Source organism: Mauremys reevesii, linkage group 4, assembly GCF_016161935.1.
Source record: "Mauremys reevesii isolate NIE-2019 linkage group 4, ASM1616193v1, whole genome shotgun sequence".
In the NCBI taxonomy this organism is placed as follows: Eukaryota; Metazoa; Chordata; order Testudines; family Geoemydidae; genus Mauremys; species Mauremys reevesii.
Window position 1 is genome coordinate 80,363,190 of NC_052626.1, and position 27,075 is coordinate 80,390,264.

Below are 27,075 nucleotides of genomic sequence, written 5' to 3' on the forward strand. Positions count from 1 at the left end.
TGTCTGAAATGGGCCATCTTGATTATCACTACAAAAGTTTTTTTCCTCCTGCTGATAATAGCTCATCTTAATTAATTAGCATCTTAGAGTTGGTATGGCAACTTCCACCTTTTCATGTTCTCTGTATGTATATATATCTTCTAACTATACGTTCCATTCTGTGCGTCCGATGAAGTGGGCTGTAGACCATGAAAGCTTATGCTCAAATAAATGTGTTAGTTTCTAAGGTGCCACAAGTACTCCTGTTCTTTTTGCGGATACAAACTAACACGGCTGCTTCTCTGAAATTAATTACCACAGTAATTAAGCATTAGGTCCTGATCTTTTGTGGAAGAGTGTTGCCTAATTTTCTACACCATTTATTATAAAGCCTCATCATAAATATGTCAGTAAGAAGGGAATGCCACACATGCACTGATAAATAAAACGTCATAAACTTTATTGCAATTTATTGCATAGCATGGTTTAACCTACAGTTTGCTCTGTACCTTGCTTGTACAAAAAACAGAACTCAGAGTCACTTTAGGACCTGGAGTTCAGAGCAAACCTTTGCAGTATCACACTGGGATTTCCTATATTCTGGCATGAAGTTCAAGGACAAAGAGTGAAAAGATGATATGACAACAGGGCATCCCCAGAGTTTCACACATATATATCACTGTCACATTTAAAGATTTTAAATAATTATCAAGGGTGAGATCTTCAGTAAGTAGAAGTCTAAAGATGGTTCCACTAACTATAATATTGATCATTTAAGGCTGTTATGCTAGCAGATAAGAGCATAGATCCCTCATGTGTATATGTACCTTCTGTAAGTTCATCTAAATACTTTGTTAATCATGAGGCCCCTGATCTTGGACCATTAAAGTCAATGGGAGCTTTGCCAATGGGTACCAGTATGTGAAAAATAGAACAACTCTCTCGTCTCTTAAAAGAGGTAGGTGGCGTCTATTAAAGCACCTTTCATTCATACCACAGAGACTGGCGTATACAATATACTTCATTTGTTTGTTAAGGCCACTCTAGGATTGGCCACAGTTTGCAGACACATCATGGATGTATCAGTTCTTAAATGGTTCTACAACAGGCACATTTCATATTGCCAATTTTCAGTACGGTAAAGTTCTTAGGTATTTGTGTTTTGTTCATTTGGAACTAACCCTACAAAATGTTCACTTCTACTGAGGTTTGCCATGCCAGAAACTTACACACAAATCCTTTAAGAGATGCCATCATTAGCTCCGTTATGGCTAAACACCACAAGCACAAACAATGATTCCAGCATATTCAGTATTGCCCCGAAATTAAGGATCAGGAGTCATGAATCAATGGTGTGACATTTGCAGACCCATTGCTCTGTGGTGTGCCATGTTATTGGCACTTGGCCAGTGATGAGGATAATGCATCAGATACTTCCCAGCTTTCTGCAATTTCTTACTACCTTCCCTTTTCCTCAGTGGTCTGTGGGAACTTCTGTAGACATAGCCATAGACTCCTTCCCAAATTCTATCCCAATGTGCTCTATTTTCTAGTCAAATCCAGCCAGGCCACTCTCACCAGCAAGCAATCATACAAAGCATCCCTTTTCTTTGTTCCTTTAAAAAGAATTCTCTTAAAAATCTTTTATTCACGATGTTCAAAGCTCTCCCTGCCAGGTTCAAAAGCTGGAGAACCTGTTAAAGAAATTATTTGCTCAGCAGAAATCTCCTGCCAATTTCACTAGGAGTTTAAACAAACAGGGCTTCATTTCAAACTTTGCCAACTCAAGTGGATTGTGAAAGTTTTTAATTTTTTTTTGTGGGGAACAATAGGAAACAAAAGGTGAGTGAGCAGATGTAGCAATTCAGTTTGGAAATAACTGCATGTTCACTTGGAAACACCCATGTGCCCTGTGTGTGCTGCAGGTTAGTTGCTTTAAATGCGGGACATTACGCTTGTAGAAAAGATTAATCCAAGAGGAAAGAACAAGCTCCTAAGCTGAGCCAAACAGAACAGATCTTCTTCCCACTATGAAAAACAAGTCACGTTTCAAAATGTGTCACTAGTAATGCCATCGTCTGGGCCAGATCCAGCCCTGGGTTAAGTGGTTTAACAGAGGTTTGTATTTGGGCCATCACTTATTTGTTCTCGTAAACATAACAAGGAATAGCATACAGAATAAGGTTGCAATTCAATCAAGGTCTTCAGTGACGGCACAGGGGTTTTTAAAAAATCCTTTAATGCAGACTAATGCTTAGCTTCTGCTTTTGTTTTGGTGAATGATTTTTATTTTGTTTTTATTTTTGATATTTGCGAAGAGGCATATGGCTTAAACCTGACCCATGTGCTTTAGCAATATATAATCCACTGTTTGATAACTGGCCAACACATAGCAACCGTGATCATCAAATCCAGCATAGATTACACAGACACAATAGCATTTCTGCAGCTCAGTTTCCCCTGCAAGGATCATGGGGATGCACCAATGGATTTTCCAAAAGTCATAAAGTAATACAAAACTTATCTAAAGCAAAAGATACACAGGACAGCGGTATACATTCCAATAGTGAAATTACATTTGGTCACAGAACATCTCTTTAAAGAAGCTAAACTGTGGCCACCCCCTTGCAATGCATTAAGACAGTCTGGGACTTTTTTTCAGCTACAGAGTGGAGCTGCCTTATAAGCAGGCTTTGTAGTGTTTGAGCCCTAATTTCGTAGTCACTCATTATTGTTGGTTATGGAAATTCGCCATCTTCCCTCAAACCCTGAGAGCAGAGTCACTTTTTTCCTCACTCATTCTTCCACACACTTTTAGAGCTCTACTCTTGTAGCCTTTATTTTCTACTTGGGATTTGTAAGCCAAAATACGGATAAGTGTGAAAGAGCCTTAGTACCACTAATAAATATCATAGGAGGCCAAATTCAGTCCTTGGTAGCACACATGCAACTCCACTGATCAAGTTTGGCCTGAAATCACTAAGATCTAGTAGACACACGCCCCTACAATGCCATTTTTACAGTGATTTTTTTCAGAGCAGAAGTGCACATTAACTTCGCTCCTCTCAGCCAGACATACTGGGAAATTTTCCTTGTTCTCACATGTCTTGTTTTGCCAGTAGAAGTGTGAGGGTTCAAGAAAGCCTCTCCCAAAGCTCTTTTTTAAGCAGGAGGGGGCCTGAACTAGTGCTGCAGTTGAGGGATCGCACGTATAGGATTTGGCAGCATCAGCAGGCACTAGTTTTGTTAATTGTCATCTAACCTGAGAAATGTTTTAATTCAGAGTCCAACGGAATATACCAAATCATCCACAAATGGCCTCTAGAGAATAAACATAACAGCCTGCTAGTTGAAATAACAATGGTTACAAAATTCTGTAATCCCTATATTTTTTTACTATCTTCCTTTCCAGAGAAAAGCTAATGTTGTAGTAAAGCCCTTAGGCAAGTCTATGCTACCAGGCTTCAAAAACATTACAACCAATACTCCCACTAAAGTCAGTTGACTCCTGTGCTATTTCTAACCTTCACTATGCTAAAGCAATAATTCATGCTATTGAAACGCTTTCTGTTTCCCTTATAGCCCTCAGATACCTACCCTTTCCCCCAGGCACTCAATAGGTACAATCATGCTCACCCAGCGCTGAGTTTTATACTTGATTGCTTGCTTGACCCAGGTGAACTAGCTCCTTAAATTAAACGCAGCCCCTGCTAATTTACCCAGCACTCAGAATCTAGTTTCACTAGCCCCATCACAATCTTGGTTTATAGGCTTCAATTACATTATAATTTACTCTTCTCCACGTGCGTCCACTCTAGGTTCCTGCCATCTGTATGAGTGCTCAGATTCTTGGGAGCTAGGCACATAAATACTTTTGAGGAACTGAACCCTTCTCCATGACTGGGGAACAGGGTAATTGTCACTCTCAGCAACATGCAATTTGTTATCCCTTAATTTGTGGGGCTGGTAATGGCTCGATGACTCAGAAAAAGCAATTTTTTCCTAGGTTTAAGTTTATACCCATTAATGTAAATGCAAGAAGAAAAGAAACAATTGAAAGTGAGAGCAAATAGAAGCCTTCCACATGGGGAGGTAGCAAGAAACCATTTTTGCACTTGTGTATTAGTGCTCAAGAGCCAGAAAGTAAAACAAACCGCCATTTAAAATTTGCAATTTACCTAAGCTAAGTAAACATATTTACCTGCATATCTGCAATAAGGCTTTATATACTGCCCTATATTTACTGTAGGTAATGTCCTTAATGCCGCAAATCCCACAGGCATAGGCACCAACTCTGTGGGTGCTCCAGGGCTAGAGCACCCACAGAAAAAAATTAGCGGGTGCTCAGCACCCACTGGCAGCAAGCTACCCCTTCCCACTAGTGCCTCCCATCTGCCGGCAGCCCCACAGATCAACTACCCCGCTCCCTCCTAGCACCTACCACCTGCTGCAATCAACTGTTTTGTGGTGTGTAGGAGGCTCTGGGGGTGGTGGGAGGAGCGGGGATGGGGTGCACTTAGGGGAGTTGGCAGAACTGGGCAGGAAGAGGCAGGGAAGAGATAGGGCAGGAAGAGGTGGGGCGGGGTGGGGACTTGGGGAAGGAGTGGAGTGGAGGAGAGGCTTGGGTCAGAACAGGGGCAGGAAGAGGTGGGATGGTGTGGGGGCCTGGGGTGAGCCTCTCCCAGGCCCAGAGGAAGCTGGAGCCTATGCACACAGGTTCTAGAGCCCAGGTTCCAGCCCAAGCCCAGAAGTCTACACAACAATGAAACAGCCCTGCACCTGGGGTCAGAGTTTGGGTTCATCTCTTCTTATGTGTCAGAGCTGGACAAAAAATAGAATTTCCACCCCATAGGAAATTATGAGATTTTGAAATCATGCAAAGTGCTATGGTGGGTCTTTGCTGATCATAAGTAGTTTTCTCTCAGTTTCAAGTCTCATTAAACATTTCAGTATAGTAGCCGGTACCACCATGCTGGGGCATTCATTGTGTTCTGTACCAGGCAGAGGGCCAGCCTCCTATTCCTGCACTAACTTGTTAGCTCTCAGGGGATGGTATGCCAGAATTGTCTATTTGAGAGAAGCTAGAGAAAGAAGGTGTGCCAGTACTTGCAAATTTCAAATACTCACGCACATCACCAGCTTTTAGCTAGAGAGGGGCTTGAACCAAAACTCCAAGTGCGAACACCCTGAGAAAATTCTGACCCAAATTTTACAATTAGGGGTCATCTCTAGTTTCCACTGCACCTCCAAATGGAATGTGTCACCCACTTTAGACAAATATCTACCCCACACCTAGTGTTCTCTCATCATATATTCCCGTAAAACCTTGAAGATAAGTTACAGGAAACTTTAGGCAAGATCAAAAAGAAAAGATCCCCCACATCATTGCAAACTTGAGGGCACTCAGCACCTCAGAGGAGTTCTCAGTAACCAGCAGGATCAAGTCCCACTTTGGTGTCTTGTGCTCCACTTGAGGCCTTTGCAATGCATTCAGAAGACAAGCGTTACATATTTTAGGTCTTAGAGAGTGAAAAGTGTGACTGCAGCATGCATTGACTCTGGAAATTCTAACCAATTCCTCTTTTATAAGGCAGAACAATCATTGTTGCTGAAATTTGTTAGCTGTAAATATCTGTTGAAAGTGGTGGTGCTAGATGACAACTGGCATGTAATAAAATGGGGCCACAAAGGATAATGATCTAAACCAGAGGTGGGCAAACTACAGCCCGCTGGCCACATTCAGCCCACGGGACCCTCCTGCCTGGCCCCTGAGCTCCTGCCCTGGGAGGTTCGCCCGCAGCCTCAGCTCACCGCGCCGCCGGCGCAATGCTCTGGGCAGCAGGGCTGCGAGTCCCTCGGGCAGCGCAGCTGCAGAGCCCGGCCTGATCTGAGGCTCTGTGCTGTGTGGTGGTGTGGATGATTCCAGCTGAGCACCTGTCCTGGTGCTCTGGGCAGTGCGGCTGTAGCGCCGCCAGCCATCGGTGCTCCAGGCAGTGCGCTAAGGGAGCAGGGAACGGGGCGGTGGATAGAGGGGAGGGGAGTTCAGGGTGGTGGTCTGGGGGTGGAGGGGTGGATAGACATCAGGATGGTCAGAGGGCAGGGAATGGGGGGTTGAATAGAGGCAGGGGCTGGTCAGGAAGGGGCGGGGTTGGATGGGGAGGCAGGGGCAGTCAGGGACAGGGGTTCCAGGGGCGGCTAGAGGACAAGGAGAATGGGTGGTTGGATGGGGCAAGGGTCCGGGGGGGCAGTCAGGAATGGGAGGAGGGGTTGGATGGAGTGGTGGGGGGTAGTCAAGGGTGGGGGTTCTGTGGGCAGTCAGGGGACAGGGAGCGGGGTGTGTGTGGATGGGGTAGGGGTCCCGGGGGGGGGCTGTCAGGGAATAGGGGTGTTGGATGTGGCAGGAGTCCTGGGGTGGGGGCCATCAGGGGGCGAGAACAAGGCGGGGTGGGGGCCGGGCCATGTCTGGCTGTTTGGGGAGGCACAGCCTCCCCTAACCAGCCCTCCATACAATTTCTGAAACCCGATGCGGCCCTCAGGCCAAAAAATTTGCCTGCCCCTGATCTAAACATTTGAATTTTTAACATTGCTGTTGGCAGTGAGATATTTATCCACAGGTCAGACAGAGAAAATATTGCTCCAGTGTTTTCAGTGTGCTGCATACAGTACACCACATCTCGGTACAAAATATAGATTGTGTAGCACATGATAAAATCACGACTCAAGTGCAGTGTTCAACTTTTGTAATCTTTCTGCAGTTACTTGGGAACCATACATCTGTTCTCTCTATGAATCATGGCATTTGCTTTGACATGGACTGATGACTAACTGACTGAGTTATTTGTTTATATCATTTCGGGGGCTCCATTTCTACCTTGTAAATGATATTTGGCCTTCCAGAGTGACCTGGGACTTAATGCCTATACAAATTCTGCTCTCATGCCAGTGTATGGAACTTCTGTGGAAATCAGTGGAAGATGCACAAATCTAACTGAGGGCAGAACAGGGCCCATTATGATGATCTGCTCTCCTTATCTTGAGTAGGAGTACCTGTACTACATGAGTAGGCCTATTGATTTCAGTGGGCCTCTCAGTGTGTAAGGTACCACTCACTGTGAGCAGGGGTGGCAGAATGAGGGCTATAGTGCACAAAGAATTGACTTTTTAAAATGTTGGATAAATAAAAGGCATTTTTTGGCTCAGTTCTTTCCCATGCCTGAGCTGGAAAAGAGAAGAGCTGGGGGCCTGAGGGAATCAGTTGCAGCTCTCTGATATGGTGCCGCCTGACCTGGCATTAGGTAGAGTGGTGGAAGGGACTTTACACCAGTGGAGCATGGGTATGACAATGCTCTCCTCCACCATGATCCCCCACTTTGGCATTCCACCTGCCTCCCTGACACATTTCCTGTGCTGGCTGTGCTACCTTTACCTACCACAGAAAGTCTCCACAAGGATCCAGGCACTTAGCATCACTTGGACAGTGCAAAATGGCCAGAGCAGAAAGGGGAATCTGATTCACTGTCAGTAGCTCTGGCACTGCACCAACTTTGCATATGGTGCAAGAATATCCTGTGTAGACCTAGCTTTTAATTAGAATATTTTTAGTGCTACGTGCTGTCTTGTCTTTTGCACGGCTGCTCTCTAGCATAGCCATTTGGAAGCCTGGGCAGGATGTTGCTACTTATCCTCTGAGCACAGATGCAACAAAGCTAGTTTGCAACTTCCTCCCAGACAGTTATATAGGGCCCCACATCCTCCAAGAGAGAGCATGTGCTGCAGCTGTCTGCCACCACTGTGGGGATCACTGCTCAGCATGCTTCTCTTTGTGGTCATTCACCTGGATCCGCCCTGCACACTGAGAGCCCTGCTGCTTGGGCACTGCACATCACAGGGCACCACAGACAGAGCTTAGGCCTTTCCCCGCTTCCCCACTGGGGATGCCACAGCACTTTAGCTGTTATGCATTTGGCCATGTTTGTATGGAACTTTCTTGACAATACCTCAGCTGAACTGGTTGTGCAAAGGCTGGGACGTTCCCTATCTTGCTATGAGAATAAGAGTCCCCAGACACATGTGACAGTGGTACATTTAAAGTTCAACTGATTTCTCCCGCTTCTGGCACCTGGTACTATAGCTTCTTACCTGGTATTCATTTTTCTTCTAGTGTCAACAATATGCCTAAGCAGGTAGAAGTGCGGATGCATCAAAGCCACCTGAGCCCTGTGGAGCCAAGGCCCAAGAATATATGTCTGCGATTCTTCCAATCACTCAGAAAAAACCTGCTCCTGTCTCTTACTGTATTTGGTAAGATATACTCTGCTTGTATGCATCCTGTGTTTCTTTGTGTTTGTCCATCTTACACCACAGACTGTACCTGTGTTCAGCAATGGCAAACTTGTAGGCAATCTCAGCTGGGCAGCCAAGCAATGAATGGGCAACGGAGACTGAACTTACCCTTTCCCCCTGTAAGCATGGTTCAGTTAGTTCAGGGAAAAGGCACATGGATGGAGTAGTAGCATGGAGGAATCCTGCAGAGCTGATGTCCATGCTGCATGTGTTTTGTGGATGTAATAGGACTTAAGTGATGTCTTTCACCACCACTAAAGAAAATGGAGATTTTCTCTTTTTTCAATCTCTTTGAAAATATAAAAACAAACCCTTTACCTGACCCTTTACACTTTCCTCCACTCAGCCTCTCCGAGACTCAAGCTTTATCTCCTATGTCTCCCTTGCCACAGACATTGAGTTCAGTGACCTAGTTTGATAAAGTGCTTTCTGGTTAAAGCACCCTCCAAATATGGACCAGTTTGACATCTTTTTGTGGTTCACTGGCCCCGTTTCCACTCCTTTTTTTCAAATGCTGTGAATTCACAGACCCAGTCCATTTTGCCATAGCTTAAATGACCAACTGCAGCTTTAGTTCAAAAGTAGTACAACTTTTAATCTTCCCATAGCTGAAATTGGACAAGAAGTTTGGGCTTGGACCAGTCCCTCAAAGATGCCTGATTCACTTCCCAAGAGGATCACAATAATAAAATAAGTTTATTTCTCATTGAACCAACCTGATATCACCATAGAACCATAAGTTATTCCAGCAATACTTTCAAAGCACAATTCAGATTGTCTTGTGGTATCTTATTACAATGGAGATTGTACACGAGGCCTGAGATCAGAAAGACAGAGACAGCTGAGATGAAAACACTCAGTAACAGTGCAAAGGGAAATTCAAGTATTTTAAAGATGTAAATGCTGTACTTAGATTGTAAGCTATTTGGGGCAGGGACTGTCTTTTTATTCTGTTTACATAGCACCTAGAAAAAATGGGGTGCTGGTCCCTGACTAGGGCTCCAAGATAATATTGCAATACAAATAAATAATAGTAATAACTAATCAAAGGAATTGTATAAGATGATCTAAGATAGTGAGACTAAGAACAATGGGATGAAATTCAGCAATCAAAGGTTTAGGCTGTATATTGAAAAATGTTATATAACCGTGACATGTGCAGGATTACGGAAGTCTCTTAAGGGGAATAGTGGCAGCCCCATTGCCTTAGCAATTTTAGATTGGAATAGATGAAAAGGTGTACTGTATTGTACTCCACTGTAGGGAACAGTCCTGACAGGGGGTAATCTATTAGGTCTTTTCTGATCTATTGTGTGTCTGTGAACTGGATACTAATAGCAATCCATTCAGAGAACTCAAGGTTAGTATTAAATATATTGGTAACAACATATTGAAATGTATATTCATCACTAAATCTTTCTAGTTCTCCCATCAGATCTATCTCTGAGCTGTGATATTGTTTGCCAATTCTTCTGTAGGAAGAGAGCTCAAAGCAAAATATATGCTTGGTAAGACTAATACCATTGGGGTTTAGAAATGATGCTGTTCTAGTGGTGAAAGCAGAGGACTGGTACTCAGGACTGATGGGTTCTATTTCTGGCTTTTCTACTGATTGTATTTGGCTTTGACTGTCAGTATAGTCTTGAGTAACTCACTTCACCTCTCTGTGCCTCAGTTCAGGCATCTGCACAGTGATTATACTAATTACACTTACCTTCCTCTGAGGGCATTGTGAGACTTAATTAATATTTGCAAATTACTGTGGGGTTGTCAGACGAAAGAGAACACTGGACAGAATGTAATAGGATCATTCTGAAACCATTTTTCTTCAAGATTGTTCTTTGGTGTATTGAATAAAGATTGAAGTTTCCACTGTACTCCACTCTGGTAAGGCCTCAACTGGAGTATTGTATCCAGTTCTGGGCACCATGTTTCAGGAAAGATGTGCACAAATTGAAGAAAGTCCAGAGGAAAGCAACAAAAATGATTAAAAGTCTAGAATACATGACCTATGAGGAAAGATTGAAATAACTGGATTTGTTTAGTCTGGAAAAGAGAAGACTGAGGGGGGACATGGTAACAATTCTCAAGTATATAAAATATTGTTACAAGAAAGAGGGTGAAAAATTGTTCTTGTTAACCTCTGAGAATAAGACAAGAAGCAACGGGCTTAAATTGTAGCAAGCGAGGTTTAGGTTGGACATTAGGAAAAACTTCCTGTCAGGGTAGTTAAACACTGGAATAAATTGCCTTGGGAGGTTCTGGAATCTCTGTCACTGGAGGTTTTTAAGAACAGTTAGACATACACCTGTCATGAATGGCCTCATTATTACGTAGTCCTTCCTTGAGTGCAGGGGACTGGACTAGATGACCTGTTGAGGTCCCTTCCAGTACTACACTTCTATGACTCTATGATTCCTTTCCCCGCCCTTCCTTTTTATTTCTCCTTTCAGGTGTCATCATGGGTGCAGTGTGTGGGGGTCTTCTTCGCCTGGCAACTCCTATTGATCCTGACATCATCATGTTAATAGCCTTCCCAGGAGATATCCTTATGAGGATGTTAAAAATGTTGATCCTACCTTTAATTATATCCAGTTTAATCACAGGTGAGCTCTATTAGCAATAAATGCTTTAAAATACTAGCTAAAGACACTACATGGTTCATCTTTAGTGAGAAGGGAAGAATAATTATGTGATGCAGTGAATCTTTTGCAATTAATAATAGCTGATTCAAATTTCATGGGTCAAGTCCATTTCTGGTGTAACTTCATTGATTTCAGTAGTTGATGCTGCTAACCAATTTATGTCCAAATAAGCATGTGCTACCCTCTTGAATGTCACCATTTTCCTAATATACTGTCTTACCCACATCCTAAAGTGGGATTTGTATCAATGGCAGCACAGGTCTGGACAGCACGGATTGCTCAAAGCTGTGTGCCATCCTTGAAATGACCAGCTTCCAGGAAATAAAGGGCAAAAGGACATCACTACAAGGTTTGCGTTGCCGTAATGAACATGATTAGTGTTTCTCAATAACACCCCTCAATTAGGGATTCAGTTGAATTCAGTCTTAGCCATTTCTCCACAGGTAGCAGGAGCTTTAAACATCTGTTGTTCAGATGGGAGAAAAATTGGAGGTTCTTCAGGGCACTATCTACATTGTGAAGAATTCCTAAGGGAGGAAAAACATCTCAAGATAGTCACTAAAAATGGAAATAACTATAGGCAGAGTCTCCGGGTGGTTTGTGATAATTTGATGAACTGTGTAATAACTAGTCCCACTGCATATTTCTTTAAACGCAGGACTGTCAGGTTTGGATGCTAAAGCTAGTGGCCGATTGGGCACAAGAGCCATGGTCTATTACATGTCCACTACTATCATTGCTGCTGTGCTAGGGGTGATTCTGGTTTTAGCCATTCACCCAGGAAATCCAAAACTCAAGAAGCAGCTGGGAGAAGGAAAGAAAAATGATGAAGTATCCAGTTTGGATGCTTTCTTGGATCTCATCCGCAACCTGTTCCCTGAAAATCTAGTCCAAGCATGCTTCCAGCAGGTAAATACTCCTATACCTCACAACATTCTTTTTAAATGCGAAGACCTTTTTACATTCCAAGATATGTGTTCAGAGTTCTGTCTTTCACCTAGTGAGTGGCATTAAATTACTGATGGGGCGAATACAGGACTATAGTTTTGGGCAGGTAAATTAAAAAGGGAAATAGTTTATATGGTAACTGTTTTCTTTTACTATGTAGTAACTTTGTTACTGATTTCAGTTCTTGAGCATTTTTATTTGAATCAATTCTCTGAAAAAGGTCTTTTCAGTTCACTATTAAGTAATCTTTTAAAATCACCTCATTCTTCATGTACAATATTTAATGCTCTATAAAGATGCTGGGTTCTGGCTGGTTGATGAATCATTAAACATTTCACCTCTCAGCTGCTGGTTGAATTTGAATTCAGCCCAGGTGCTAAGGGACTGATCTGATGGTTGTCCAATGCCCTCTGTGGTGGTTTCAGGCCAGTTCCTAGTGATCAGGTGTCCACATCACAAAACCAACTGTCCCATACAGCAAGTTCACTGTCTGTCTGGAGACCAAGATCTATATGGATAATGGAGCCAAATAGCTGAACTGCCATGAGGTCAGATGTAAGGCATCTTGTGGGGGCAGTGGCTGAGAGGGGAGGAGATTTACACTGCTGTTGCCTATTCTGGAGTTAAATACTTCAGCGCCTAATCACTTTTCACCAGCACTAAGTTAATACAGCATTGGTAAGAGATAAAGGAAATGCTTACAAAGAACACATGTTTCCCAGTTCCTCTGTCAGCAGTTTTCTTGTGAGTGAGATGCTTTTTCCTAAAGTTAAATTGTTTGGCAATCATGTAGCCTATTTTTGTTGACCCAAACAAGATTTGTTGCCAAACCTATTATTAGATGTTCCTAAATGATACTACTTGAAATAGAATGTTAACTGGAGCTGTGGCTACAGGTGGGAGGGTTAGGTGAGAAGTAAAGTGACAACACAGAGAGGGGCAGACTTAAGCTGCCAAAAGGACCCAGAGAGCTTTATTTCTTCCCTACACTCACACATAAAAACACAGAGTTTTAAAAAGAATATGTTCAGAATATTCCCAAATCATCCTGGGGATAGAGGTCATGTGGCCAGATCAAAACCACAATGTTTTATTTGAAAATTGAGAAGTGTCCTCATAAAATAAGCGGGGTTCTGTTTTTCCCCTTTTGCTCCTACTTATATCATAGAGAGGAAGAGAATTCAGCCCTTGATCTGTAGAAAATGGATCAAATATCCATAGGTAGGGACAGGGAATGAGTGGGAAAGAGAGCAAGGGTGAATTAAGCTGCTAATATCCAGCACTTTTCTTGGACTTGTTCAGTGGGCATAGTGTTAATGGCTAGTGTACACAGTTCATCTTGCCACCTATGGCTCAGCTATCACGCTGACCCTTTTTTAACATTGCCCCATATGGGCCCCGTCCAAAGCCTACCAAAGTCAATAGACAGACTCCCAGTGACTTAAATAGGCTTCAGATGGGGGCCCAAATGAGCTTTTAGTGTTCCCATATTTTATCTGAACAAATTGCAAACTAGCCTCCACCAAAGCTTCTGTCATAAAGCCACATCCCTTTTACTATTCAGCTGTAACCCCTCACATACTGGCTTTTGGAGTGTGCCTCTACCTGTTTTCCCTCTTGGTGCCCGGGGAGGTTGGGGTCCTTTCCCCTCCTCACCTGGTCTGGGTGGTATCAAAGGCTGCTTTCCCTTCCTATGGTTATCAGGAATAGCTTAGTGGCCATTTAACATGTCCTGGTGGCCTTTTAACATGTCCTGGTGGCCTTGGATGCAAGAAGTCTTTTTGCAGACCTCCAGCCAGGTATTTTAGAATTATTTTGTAATGTTAATGGCAGTGGCACTGAATTGCAATGATCTACCAGGGAGAGAGAGAGTTTCCCTTGCTGCCAGGTAGATGACAGTAAAGGGACCCAGGTTGCATGCAAAGTACAGCTTGGTTGGAGAGTTGAACCTGGTGGAGTTTGAGACTTTTGTGAACCTCTTGAATTATTTTTTTGGATTTAAAAACAGTTTGATTTGTAAACCTCATTTTCCTGTAATGAAACTCATTATTTCTCTACTCACCCATGCTTAGTTTGTGAGTTTATGTACTTCTGAAAAGTGTTACACCATTTAACCTAAACGTGTGATCTAGAATGAATACTAATGTCCAGATAAGCATTTTTTTACTTTCAAGATGCTTATCTGAACCTGCACTTTACTAGTGATGAGGAGCTGACTTCAATTATGGGTCTGATCCTGGGAAGTGCTGAGGACCTTCAGCTTTCATTGACTCCAGTGGGAGCTGTGAGTGCTCAGAATCAACACCCCCTATTTGTTTCTGTAGCTGTACACAGCTTTGACATTACATCCATTTCACATAAAAATCACAGGATGATAAAATTCCCAAGATAAAAATGAAATCAGATGAAAAACAAATGTTGGCTGGCTTCAGGATTGCTGAAGACTTTCTCACACATTGTCAGTGTTCTTTTCTAGCTGAGTATTTTTATTTTCTAGATTTAGAGGAGGCACATTTTTAAACAGGATCTTAAACTTTGAATCTGGGCATCAGCCACAATATATCCCACATAAGCCCTCCCAACAAGCTGCAGGTACAATTGTAACAGGTTAAGGTGCAGAAATGGCTCTGTATCCCTAATACTTTAATTTCACAATAACTTATCCAGCTGTTACGTGCCAAGGTTTTTTCTGAGTGCTATCATTAATGAGATCCTACTATCGCTGCATATAGAAATAGCAGATGCTTTTCCAGGTAGCTGTGGTAAGATGTCTGTGCCAGGAGGTCTCTGTGTATACCAGTTTTATTTGAACTCTCATAGATAGGAACTTTGAACCAATCTAGAAAGGAACGAGTCACATGATGGGAGGAGATGTGTTAGAAATATCAGAACATGTTTTTGAACTAAACGATCATGGTAGCTTAGATCGGAGGTGCCCCCGCCCCCCTGGGTAAAAGTCTTTGTTGTGTACCGTTGTTGATGCAGAATTGCTGCTATCACCCACTCCAAAGGTATGTACAGAATACACTGCATGAAGCACTTTTTGATCCTTCTGAATGAAAGGGCATATATGTAAGATGTTATGGATTAACAATTAAGAAGAGGGTGTTTGCCATCCTCATTATGCTGCTGTTTTGGAATAGGATCCCAGGACTTAATTACACTTGGAACTATTATAAACTAACATTTTTGGAAGAGGGGTTAGAGGTGTTGGATTGCATGGTCTGATCCTCTAAACACCGCACTGCCCGGGGTTATTTGGAAAGGGGAGTATTATTTATTCTCTGATCCCCCATATGTATTAAATCCAGTTGTGATTCCATTCTCATCTCATCTTGTAACTCCTTCAGATCCAAACTGTCACTAAGAAAGTGCTGGTGCCCCCACAAACTGAAGAATCACCTAACGTCACTGACTCTGTCTTTGCTCTGATGAACGAGACGATGGCTGAAGCACCACCAGAAGCCCAGCTGATCATTAAAAAGGGGCTGGAGTTTAAAGATGGAATGAATGTCTTAGGTAAAGAAACTTGTTTCCTGTTAAAAAAAACAGGAGTACTTGTGGCACCTTAAAGACTAACAAGTTTATTTTAGCATGAGCTTTCGTGAGCTAAAGCTCACTTCTTCGGATGCATAGAATGGAACACACAGACAGGAGATATTTATACATACAGAGAACATGAAAAGGTGGAAGTATGCGTACCAACAGGCAGAGTCTAATCAATTGAGATGAGCTATCGTTAGCAGGAGGAAAAAAAAACTTTTTGAAGTGATAATTAAGATGGCCCATAGAAGGTGTGAGGAGAACTTAACATAGGGAAATAGATTCAATTGGTGTAATGACCCAACCATTCCCAGTCTTTATTTAGACCACAGTTAATGGTATCTAGTTTGCATATTAATTCAAGTTCAGCAGTCTCTCTTTGGAGTCTGTTTTTGAAGTTTTTTTGTTGCAAAATTGCCACCTTCAAGTCTGTCACTGAGTGGTTATAAAGGTTGAAGTGTTCTCCCACTGGTTTTTGAATGTTGAAACTTATATTGATAACATACCAGCTCTTGCTTTTCAGTGACAGTCAGTGGGTAGCCGGGTTGGTCTGATCAATTCTGGAGTCCAAATTTGGCCTACGCAGTACATCACCAAAAGTGGCTACCACTTGCTGGCTGTTTGTTGGCCTAAGTGATACAAATCTGATGGTCTCAGTACTGTTCCTACTGCCCATGTGCCCACATCACAGATCCAACCATCACAATTATCACTAATTGGCAACCTTATAGAAAGGCTGAGACATTAATAGTAACAATGTCTTGATCATTTGTTAGACTCTGTAAATTCCCCAAATATCCTATGCATGGGGGAAGCTTGAACAGCTGGTGCACCTGCTTTATCTGGTCCATGGAGACAAAGAATTTAAGTCTGCTGGGCACTCTTTCTTGGGCACTTTGTTCTAAGTTGTAACTGTAGGGACAGAACTAAACAAGGAGTCTTGGGGGTCGTAAACTGCACCAGTTGAGGAGAATCCCTTGGGAACATTGACATGCCTCTGAGTCATAATTCCCTCCCCGAGTCATAATTCTCTCCCTGCTTCCTCTTTGTCCAGGGGAGAGTAACCTTTAAAAGCACTAAATTACAAACCTCCCCCAGCATGCCACCTCAGCTATACTGGCCAGCAAATGGAGATGGAGTTAAGTTTCTGCTCATTCCCCACCCATTCCTTCCAGCTCACCTCATCAGTGGGAGAGAAAGAGGGGGCAGACATGCTGCACCTACATACTTCTGGGCACAGAGACATGTGGTCCTATTAACCATGCCAGGGCTTAAGGAAGGGTCCTGCTCCTGCTTACTCTGCTGTGTATAGTCCAGATAACAACCACGCCACAAATTTGTGCTGTTTGACCACACATCCACACTTATTATATATCATTCCAAGGCAGAATGCTACCGGGGTCACTAGTATTTACTTATTACTATATATATATAAAAAGAGACAATATGGATAATGTGAGAGATACATTAGATTTGGTACTAGGTTTTGGAGGAAATTGTATCCCACTGACAATGTCATTAATAACAAGAATGACTGAAAGGCCAATACATTGCTGAAGCAGAAGAAAATAAATCTACTACTGCATTATATAGTAATGGTCCAATAACACTAGAGCTTATGATGCCATTACTACAGTAGTTTGGCCCATGACGACATAATATGTCAGGGGGGTTTATAAGAAAAATGAAAATGGAGGGAGATTAGCCTCATAGTTGCATGAGTTAAAGGAGCTGGGCAAATTTGAGTGCTATGAGTAATGTGACTGCTAGTTTGGCATTAAGTGGACAAAAACCACCTACTAACATTTTCTGACCACAGTTGGGATTCCAGGAAATTACCTGGTCAGTGACTATTTAAGAGTTTATCAACAACACATCCCTCCATGCTCTACAGCACACACAGACACACATCCTTTATTTCTACTTGTGATACTCAAGTACAACACACCCATACTAATGAGTGAGTTTTTGGATAGCCAAGGTGGTCATTTCTGGCATCTGCAACCACTTTCTTCCTGTTTTTATATCCTAATGGGACTCATGTAGCTTTTTGACAAGGGAAATTCCCAGCTGAGCTCACACACTAGGTAAATGCTGAACTCTCATCATGTCTCACAGTTCAACCTTTTAATGGTTGCTGAGCTTCAGAACTTTTTCTTGATCCCTGCAAATTCCCAGGTAGCAAAGCCTTGCATCCAGGGTGACCAGACAGGAAGTGTGAAAAATTGGGACAGGGGTGGGGGTAATAGAAGCCTATATAAGAAAAAAGACCCCAAAATCGGGACTGTCCCTATAAAATCAGGACATCTGGTCACCCTACTTGCATCAGAGCACACTAATCCTAAATAGCATATATAGATTATCAAGTAGTCCCTAGCGTACTCATTCACTCAATTGATTCTCATTTGGTTTTCTAATACCCAAGAGTTTCCTCCATTTGTTTAAAACAGTTACAATTTCCTCCGTTATATTACTATAGGGCCTGCTCCTGCTCCCATTGGATTTAAAGGGAAAACTCCCAATCATTTCATCTGGAGCAGCATTAGTCCTTTAATATGTATATCTATACTTTAAGATATACAATTATTCCTCTTGGATGAGCTAGTCACAAGAAGTGTGTGTGTGTGTGTGGTGTGTGTGTTGAGAGATGGGGAAGGGGTGCTCCCTTTGCATCTCACTGTATTCTGAGGTTGGCTCCTGTACAGGGTAGAACCACATCAGGGCTGGTCTAAAATTAAGCAAAGCTGGACATGGCCCATAGAAGGTATTGTGGCAGCCAGAGATCTTTGGGCTCTGGCCACTCCCCTTTGTCAGGCTGTGAGGCCTCTGCGGTCTCTGTGGCATCAAGGAAGCCTATAATATGAGTGTTCCTTTGGTGGACAGGTGAACCAAAGGAACAGACAAGAGCAGTGTAAAGGGGCCATGCAATGGAGATTCAGTACCCCTACTTTCAAACTGAATCAAATCAAATACTGTAAATTCACTATTAATTATTATTTTATTGATTGAGTCATCATCTAGGTGCTATATTATGATATAAGAAAATAAACAGTCTCTATGCCATGGAATTTATAGGCTAGTAGAAAATAAAGAATAAAGAATACTTCCTGGTTTCCACTGTGGAAGTTTAGCACAAGATCACATTAACAAGAGGTAAAGCATTTCAGCTGTGAAATACAGTGCAATTGTTTGAAGGTTGAATTAACAGGGTGGCTTTATTCTGACATAGCTGCAGAGACTCAGACCAAAAAACATGCTTCTTAACTGGTGGTTCTCTGTGGTGTGATTCCTCCCACAGGCCTGATAGGGTTCTTCATTGCTTTTGGCGTTGCTATGGGGAAGATGGGAGAGCAGGCCAAAATGATGGTGGATTTCTTCAGCATCCTGAATGAGATTGTAATGAAACTAGTGACTATGATCATGTGGTAAGTCAAGATCGTAACTTCTAAGATACAAAAAACACACAAGCCAAATCCTGCCGCAGACTGGACATATTATACTTTATTGGCAATCCATACAACTAAAGATTTCAGCTCCCTGGGCTGGCTCTTTAAACTATGACAAGGATGGCACAACTAGAAGAACATTGTTTCCTTTTGGGTGCCGGGTGCATTTTGAAACATTTCTGAAGATGACAGGCAAGCTGTCATTTTTTGCGTACAGGGCTCCAAGACATGCAGGCACCAGCTTAAGACCTTTAGCACTAGTGTAAAAATATCACATTTATTATAGTGGTTTACTACAGTAAAAAACAAACATCCCTTCAAAACATAACAACATTAAGCTTCTCCTGTGAGTCTAGCATAATAATAAACCGTAGGCTCGGAGGCATAATTACAGAGGAGCCAAGAGGCATGCTCTATTTCCAGTGTTCTACAGCAAAATTGGCTTGCCCAAAATATGCATTCCACCAAAATGAGATTTCCAATGGTTTGCATCAATATACGAAAGTTTCCTCCTATAGCCTCTGTGAGTCCATGCAAAGTCTGCATTCTATAAAATCAGCAGAGTAAGAGGCATTGAACTGAGTTGTCTCACTAGGAAAGTGTGTGGCATGCCCATTCAGAACAGCTTCCCTTCCACATCCCAGCAATGGAGTGACTCCAGCCAGTTGGGATGGAGGCCTTGTTTACATTTCTTGAGCAGGATTTTTTTCTTTTGTATCACTTATTTGAGAGTTGCCCCAGAGCTATTTACTGTTTATATATAAGTGCCAAGTATGCCTGTGTCATCTACAGATAGCCTTTCAGAACAAAACACGCTCCGGAGCATTTGGCATAAAACCTATTGCTTTTGGTACATTGTGGGTCCTGCACTAATGAACTAGAGAGAGAGAGGAAGCAAAAAGCCCTTCACTCACCCACCCATCACAGGATAATGTCATACCTTGGCTAGCAGTGGTGGGGAATGCCAGGAGATAGCACTCTAGGGTTTCTGGCAGCTTTAATTCACACACCACTTTGGTTTAAATGAATTAAGTTCATTGGGGTGCTATTCATTAGTGCCTGGAATGTAACTGAGGTTTTGAGGTTTCCGGCAGAAGGCACTATATAAGAATGACGCTTATCTGTGTGAGACTGCCTATAATGACAGCTGAAAAGGAGGTAAAACAACAGCCTGATTTTCTTACTGTCTCTCTATTTTTTCAGTCTGGTCCCTCACCACAAATAGACAGTGTAGCTTTTGTGAGGAAGGCTATTTTGATTTATTATAATCTGCTGCTCTTTAATATATAGACAAGCAATGAATATAATTCTTCAAATACTCCAAGAAACTGGGTTTACCAATATTCCACTTAAGCAGCACTGGCCAGCACGCCCAGGGCAAAACTTGTTACTTTGGTCTAATCAGTAATGTAAAGCTTCTGTTGGCTTCAGAGCCATACCAGTAGAACAAAATTAGTTTTTCATTGATGTTTCAGTACATGTTCCTCTGTCCTAGAGAGGGGAGACTGAGCGATACCAGCTGTACCTCTTATTCATCTTTGCCCAGATTTTTTAAAGAATTATTGTTGCAGGGGACAAGAATCAGCTTTTTGTGTTCATAAAGATAAAAACCTTCCTCCTTTATACAAAGGTGCCATCGCGCCAGCTATTCAAAATTTCTTTCTGAAGAAAGCTCCAGGCCCTTGGGCAATTCCAGTGATTTGAGACTCTTATGAGCCATAAGAACATAAAATAAAATTGGACATCTGGTTGTCTGGGTACACATACTAAATCCTGACACAGCAATATTTGATAAATTGGTTACTGTCCATTTAGTAGGTTTTCTGAAAAACAACATCCATAAAAATAACTGGATCTACATCAACTACTGGTGTAACATGGGGTAATGCAATCCATGGAACAGAGAAGCTAACCATTCCTGTTTCCTGCCCAGCAAAGCTTACCAGAGGGGGACAACCAGCAGTAAGGGTAACCCAGAACATGAATGCACAGTACTGGGTAGTAACTAATTACAAGACATTTATATATAAAGACCTCAGGTGTAGTGTCACTACTCCAAATTTCTTGTTTACTTCTCATATACATAATACTGTGGAACACGCTATAACAATGCCTATCCCAGTATTTCAAAATACTCAGCCTACTACTAATGATGATACAGGTGATAACTGCAATTGCTCTAATAGGAGTGTGTTTCTATCTGTGTCATCACAGTAAAAGGGCCAGAATTCAACACCAGACTGGAAAAACATGGTTATGCTTGGATATAAGGTGGTGTCCTATGTACACATACATACTATACATATATACCCATATACGCTACAAATATATAGCCATATCCATATTATTCATATATATTAATTATTTGGGAGTGCCTCTAAGGCTCAATCATAATACTACATTCCTCTGTCATAGTCCCGGGCCTCACATTCCCAAGCCACCATAAAGGACTAAAAATAATTGGGTAATAAAATCTGTCTATCAGTAGAATGTGGGAATGTGCAGACTAAAAAGACAGGTGGGGCATGAGTTATGGATGGTAAAATAAGGTAACCACATAACAGTGTTTAGCCCACTGAGTTATCTTTAGTCCATGCATTATGCTTTTCCGGGACAATGGGTAAACATCCTCCCCATAAAAAGACAAAACGTGGGAGAATGTAGTAAAATGAGGCCGTGAAACATAAGCCTTGTATCACAGGCCTGGAGTGAGGCCTGAGGCCCGAACTAAAGTAATGGTCAAGACTTTACTAACATAAAGCAAAGTTAAGCAAGCCCTGCTCACAGAAGTTGGCAAGAAGAAGGCTAATTGCACATATACACATATCCGGGGCAGCACGCAGAGGGAACACACTCACACAGCCGACTGTTATCAACATTAAACAGAGCAGAGCACCACACCAGTGACATCTGACAACTGAACAAAACTGTTTTGAATAATGTGCCTTAGTTAAGATGCAGTGTTTTTTGTGGTGTGCTGTTTTAACCATTTAACAGCCATGGTTATAGTTTGCAATATTTTACATTTTAAGTCTCCAGTCTCTGCCCTAGCCTTACAAATTACATTACATGTTTCTTCCCCATTATATTTTTTAAACTCGGTGGGGATTTTCAGGGAGGGGTTAATGGGGGTTCCATAGCTCGTGGTTTTCTGTCATGTTAGATTGCGATTCCTGGAGCAGACAGCTCACTTACTCACCAGATCAGATATCACCAGTGTGGTGCTCTGCTCTGTTCAATGTTGATAACAGTCAGCTGTGTGTGTGTGTTCCCTCTGTGTGCTGCCCCGGCTCTGCGCAGATAGCTGGCACAGCAGACCCCAAGAGAACCCCCAATAACCACAGACTCCATTAAGGTACGAAGACATCCGGCCAGGTTTATTGCCAAACAAAACACTGTCTCTAGCTCCCCAGCTCAGATGTCTATGGTTCTGCTAGTACATATGTGTTCCCTGACAATGGACGCAGCTCAATCAGTGGCAGAACTCTCCACTGCCCCCTAGGCTGGACAAAGACATCTACTCAGGGATGCATTCTTATATACAGGAACAAACACGTTACACATCACTCCTGACGTATTGAGGTACAACACCTCTACATGTTAGGGTGCTGCTTCTCTCCCGGTATAGATTGGTTTGAACAAACAACTCTATCCATTATATTATCCTTTTGACCCTGTCTTTACGATGGGTCAGCCTGTTCCTCATTATCTCTGTGGAATGTGTTCATACCAGAATGTTCTGGTGCCATCCTGGCACATGTTCATCCTATTAGGACTTGATACCTTTTAGATATGTGTATACATGCAATTAACAGCCTTCTTCTTGCCAACTTCTGTGAGCAGAGCCTGCCTCTGGCTCAGAGCTTAACTTTACTTTATGTTAGCAAAGTCTTGACCATTACTTTAGTTCAGGCCTCATTCTGGGCCTCTGATACAAGGCTTGTTTCAGGGCCTCATCTTACTACAGTGGTGATGCTGTATATCCCTCTACAAGGATTATCCTTGGTGAATCTTATAGGAAACACAGACTGCACAGCAACTGATGAAATGGTTTGAAATATTACGCCTAAATTTGTAAGTGACTAGTGAAGTAAGGTGCCATTTTTTGGGTGATCTGGAGAAAGGGGTAAACAGTGAGGTGGCAAAGTTTGCAGATGATACTAAACTGCTCAAGATAGTTAAGATCAAAGCAGACTGTGAAGAACTTCAAAAATCTCACAAAACTAAGTGATTGGGCAACAAAATGGCAAATTAAATTTAATGTGGATAAATGTATAGTAATGCACATTGGAAAAAATAACCCCAACTATACATACAATATGATGAGGGCTAATTTAGCTACAACTAATCAGGAAAGAGATCTTGGAGTCATCGTGGATAGTTCTCTGAAGACATCCGCACAGGGTACAGCAGCAGTCAAAAAAACAAACAGGATGTTAGGAATCATTTAAAAAGAGATAGAGAATAAGACGGAGAATATCTTACTGCCGTTATATAAATCCATGGTACGCCCACATCTTGAATACTGCTTACAGATGTGGTCTCCTCATCTCTAAAAAGATATACTAGCTTTAGAAAAAGTTCAGAAAAGGGCAACTAAAATGATGAGGGGTTTGGAACAGGTCCCATATGAGGAGAGATTAAAGAGGCTAGGACTTTTCAGCTTGGAAAAGACTGGGGGGATATGATAGAGGTATATAAAAATCATGAGTGGTGTGGAGAAAGTGAATAAGGAAAAGTTATTTATTTGTTCCCATAATATAAGAACTAGGGGCCACTAAATGAAATTAATGGGCAACAGGTTTAAAACAAATAAAAGGAAGCTCTTTTTCACATAGCGCACAGTCGACCTGTGGAACTCCTTGCCTGAGGAGGGTTTGAAAGCTAGGACTATAACAGGGTTTAAAAGACAACTAGATAAATTCATGGAGGTTAAGTCCATTAATGGCTATTAGCCAGGATGGGTAAGGAACGGTGTCCCTAGCCTCTGTTTGTCAGAGGGTGGAGATGGAAGGGTAGGGGAGAGATCACTTGATCATTGCCTGTTAGATTCACTCTCTCTGGAGCACCTGGTATTGGCGACTGTTGGTAGACAGGATACTGAGCTGGATGGACCTTTGGTCTGACTCAGATGGCCATTCTTATTGGTGCCACATCTGAGAAAACTGAAAGCGCCCGATTTTCAGAAAGCCCTTTGCTCCTGCCCTCTGAAACTCAGATCCCTTCAAATCCTCTCAAGTTAGGCACCCATAATCACTAGCCACTTTTGAAAACTTAGACCCCCCTCCCTTTTTATTCAGGAGGGACATTTTATTGTTTGCTCTTCCTCTAAAAGTACAGTTTCCTCACAGCAGGAATGTTATAAAAAGAAGCTGAGCAAGATGAGTACCATAAACCAGCATTTGCGAACATTCTTAACAATGAAAAATGTCTCCTTGCTTCAAATGTGTTGAGGACTTTCTTAGCTGGTGTTTGTGAAGATTCAACAAAGGAGATTTGTTTACATGAATGTTTTGGAAAGGCTTTTCAATGTGACTAAATTCATCCCTGTGCAGAGTAGCCCAGCACAAACCTCTGCAACATTTATGTCCCACTTAAACCTTCCTGATAAAGGTAAAAATGTATGGAAGTAATGTATAAAATTTGTACTGACTCCTCTGAGGTGGAGTAAATGTTAACTTGTATGAACTCACATTCACATGACATGAAGGCATTCCTTGCACACATTATTTGTCATTTATTAGAAGTATAATAAATGAACAATGCACCATGCACAGTCAGTCTGTGGAACCCTTTGCCAGAGGATGTTGTAAAGGCACAAACTATAATAGGGTTAAAAAGAGAACTAGATAAATTAATGGAAGATAAACCTATCTATGGCTATTAGCCAGGATGGGCAGGGATGGTGTCCTTGTCCATTCCCAGGTTCTGGCAAACAGAGGCTGGGAATGGACAATGGGATGGATCACTTGATGATTACCTGTTCTCTTCATTTCTTCTGACGCTCCTGGCATTGGCCACTGGCAGTTGAAAGGATACTGGGCTAGATTGACCTTTAGTCTGACGCAGTATGGCTAGTCTTATGTTCTTAAAAATTATGTAGTACCAAAATGTGTTATTGTTATTCCCATTTAAAATCAAAGAGCAAAAGTAATACCATGTAACTTAGGTGACCAGTCACACACCACAGGTAATCAAAGCATATAGTTAACAAACAATCCATAGATTAAAAACTGCTTGTTGAAACAATTCAATGAGCACAAAATAGATTGGTGCACAGGAAAAATGGCTAGATGCATCAGATCATTTATCTACAACAAATAATTCAGACCTGAACTTGATGAAAAATGCTACATAACAGTGAAGTATTATAACCAAAATACAGTATTCTTCAGTAAAGATCCAAAACACGTCCATGTATAGTACAGTTACTACCTGCTTATGGGATATTACTCTAGGGTCAAAGCCTTACTCTGCAAACATACATTGAATTCAATGGTGGAGAGTAAAAAAAACAAGTAGAAATTGAGTAAAAACCTCAGGATTTGGCCCCTGAAGTATTGTAGTATTACTTTTAGTGGGGTGTTATGGCAGGTTCCTCTGAATAGGCTTTACTCAGACCATATTAAGAGAGGCATGAAGGACAGCCACTGAACCACCATCATTCAGTAGTTCTGTATCCTCTTCACATCTCTAAGTGTTCAGTCTAGAAGTCTGGATCTCTCTCCATAGTCCCAGATGTTTTTGTGCACAGGTTTTATGGCTGCATGCTGCAAGGATCAGTTCCATCTGTTTGTTCTGTTTTTTTCCCCTAGGTACTCTCCTTTCGGCATTGCCTGCCTTATTTGCGGGAAAATCATTGCAATTAAGGACTTAGAAGTGGTTGCTAGGCAACTTGGAATGTACATGGTAACGGTGATCGTGGGCCTTCTCATCCACGGTGGGATCTTCTTGCCTTCACTGTACTTCGTGATAACAAGGAAAAGCCCCTTCACATTCCTTGCTGGCATTTTCCAGGCATGGATCACAGCTCTAGGCACAGCTTCCAGGTACTCCATGTGAACTGCCACCTTATTTATATTTTAGCAGCTCATTAGCTGCCATTTAGACATTATGCAGCTGCTGTTCTGACCTTTACTAGAAAGTTATTTTATCATTAATACCAATCAGTAAACAGTTTTGGATCTCCTTAATCTATTTGGGAAAAAAAAATCTTTACCTCACACTCTGTAGGCTTTAAAGAGAGGCAGGATGGATAGTGGCCATAGAGGCTGGATAGTGGCCCCAGGCTGAATGTCAGGGGACCTGACTTCTGTTCCCTGCACTGCCACTGACTCAATATGTAAACTTGTGCAAATCAGGTAACATGTGTGCTTTAGTTTCCTGACCCGTAAAATAGGGATAGTGCTACTTACCCACCTTGGTTAAGCACTTTAAGATCTGTGGATGAAGTGCTATGAGTGTTACTAGTTATTAAATGGAAATGTACAGAGCCATAATTGTCACAAGGCTCCATATTTGTCACAGTTCTGGGGTTAACTGCACCTCTGCCCTCCTCTGTTGTCTACTCAAGCATGCCCCTTTACATTGCAGGCCTCCAGTAACACTTCTCTGTGAGTGGATACCCACATCCCTCTCTCTCCAGACCAGGGATTTAGGCTTGCTGTTCCCCTGCAATTCACGGAAACTATCCCAGCAGCTCTAATCTCAGTCCAGCACCTGCAGTTCCACTCTCTCCTAGAGGCTATGACAGTGTTTACCAATGACAAGCCAGCTTTTACAAAGTACAGTACATTTATTCTAGGGAAAAAGTATTACAGAGAAATATATCCTGAAACAATAAACGCTCTGCATGTGTGCTAAGCTTACCAGATGTTACCCATCTTCCACATGGAGATCCTGGCAAGTTCCACTCCTTCCCACTCTTCCAGCAGGGCTTTTTCCTCTTGGTTATAGTTTCATGGAAGTTTGAGGATCAAAGTGAGGCTCCCCGAGCCAGTTCAGGCTGACACTTTATACCAAAAGCCTTAACTTGTCTGCCACATCTTTTGAACTGGGTCTGAACCAGTATGTGCAATTTGCCCCAGAGGTGGTACTTCTCTGGAGCTGTTTATCTGTTCCAGGATCTGCAGTAGTTACCCCTGTTGATTTTAGTTCCCTGGGGTGGCACA

General features: G+C 42.2%; 1 protein-coding gene across 4 annotated transcripts in view; it reads left to right on the forward strand.

Annotated features, from left to right (window-relative positions):
• Positions 1 to 27,075, forward strand: part of SLC1A2 (solute carrier family 1 member 2) — a 114,112-nt gene that overhangs the window by 62,178 nt on the left and 24,859 nt on the right. For 3 of the 4 annotated variants that reach the window (XM_039536664.1, XM_039536665.1, XM_039536663.1), the window contains exons 2-7: positions 8,141 to 8,280; positions 10,776 to 10,928; positions 11,626 to 11,876; positions 15,266 to 15,434; positions 18,757 to 18,883; positions 25,720 to 25,953. In XM_039536664.1, coding sequence (XP_039392598.1) covers positions 8,141 to 8,280; positions 10,776 to 10,928; positions 11,626 to 11,876; positions 15,266 to 15,434; positions 18,757 to 18,883; positions 25,720 to 25,953 — 1,074 coding nt within the window. Of the gene's footprint in view, positions 1 to 8,140; positions 8,281 to 10,775; positions 10,929 to 11,253; positions 11,317 to 11,625; positions 11,877 to 15,265; positions 15,435 to 18,756; positions 18,884 to 25,719; positions 25,954 to 27,075 lie in introns of those variants that run through there. The other variant, XM_039536666.1, reaches the window with a different exon arrangement.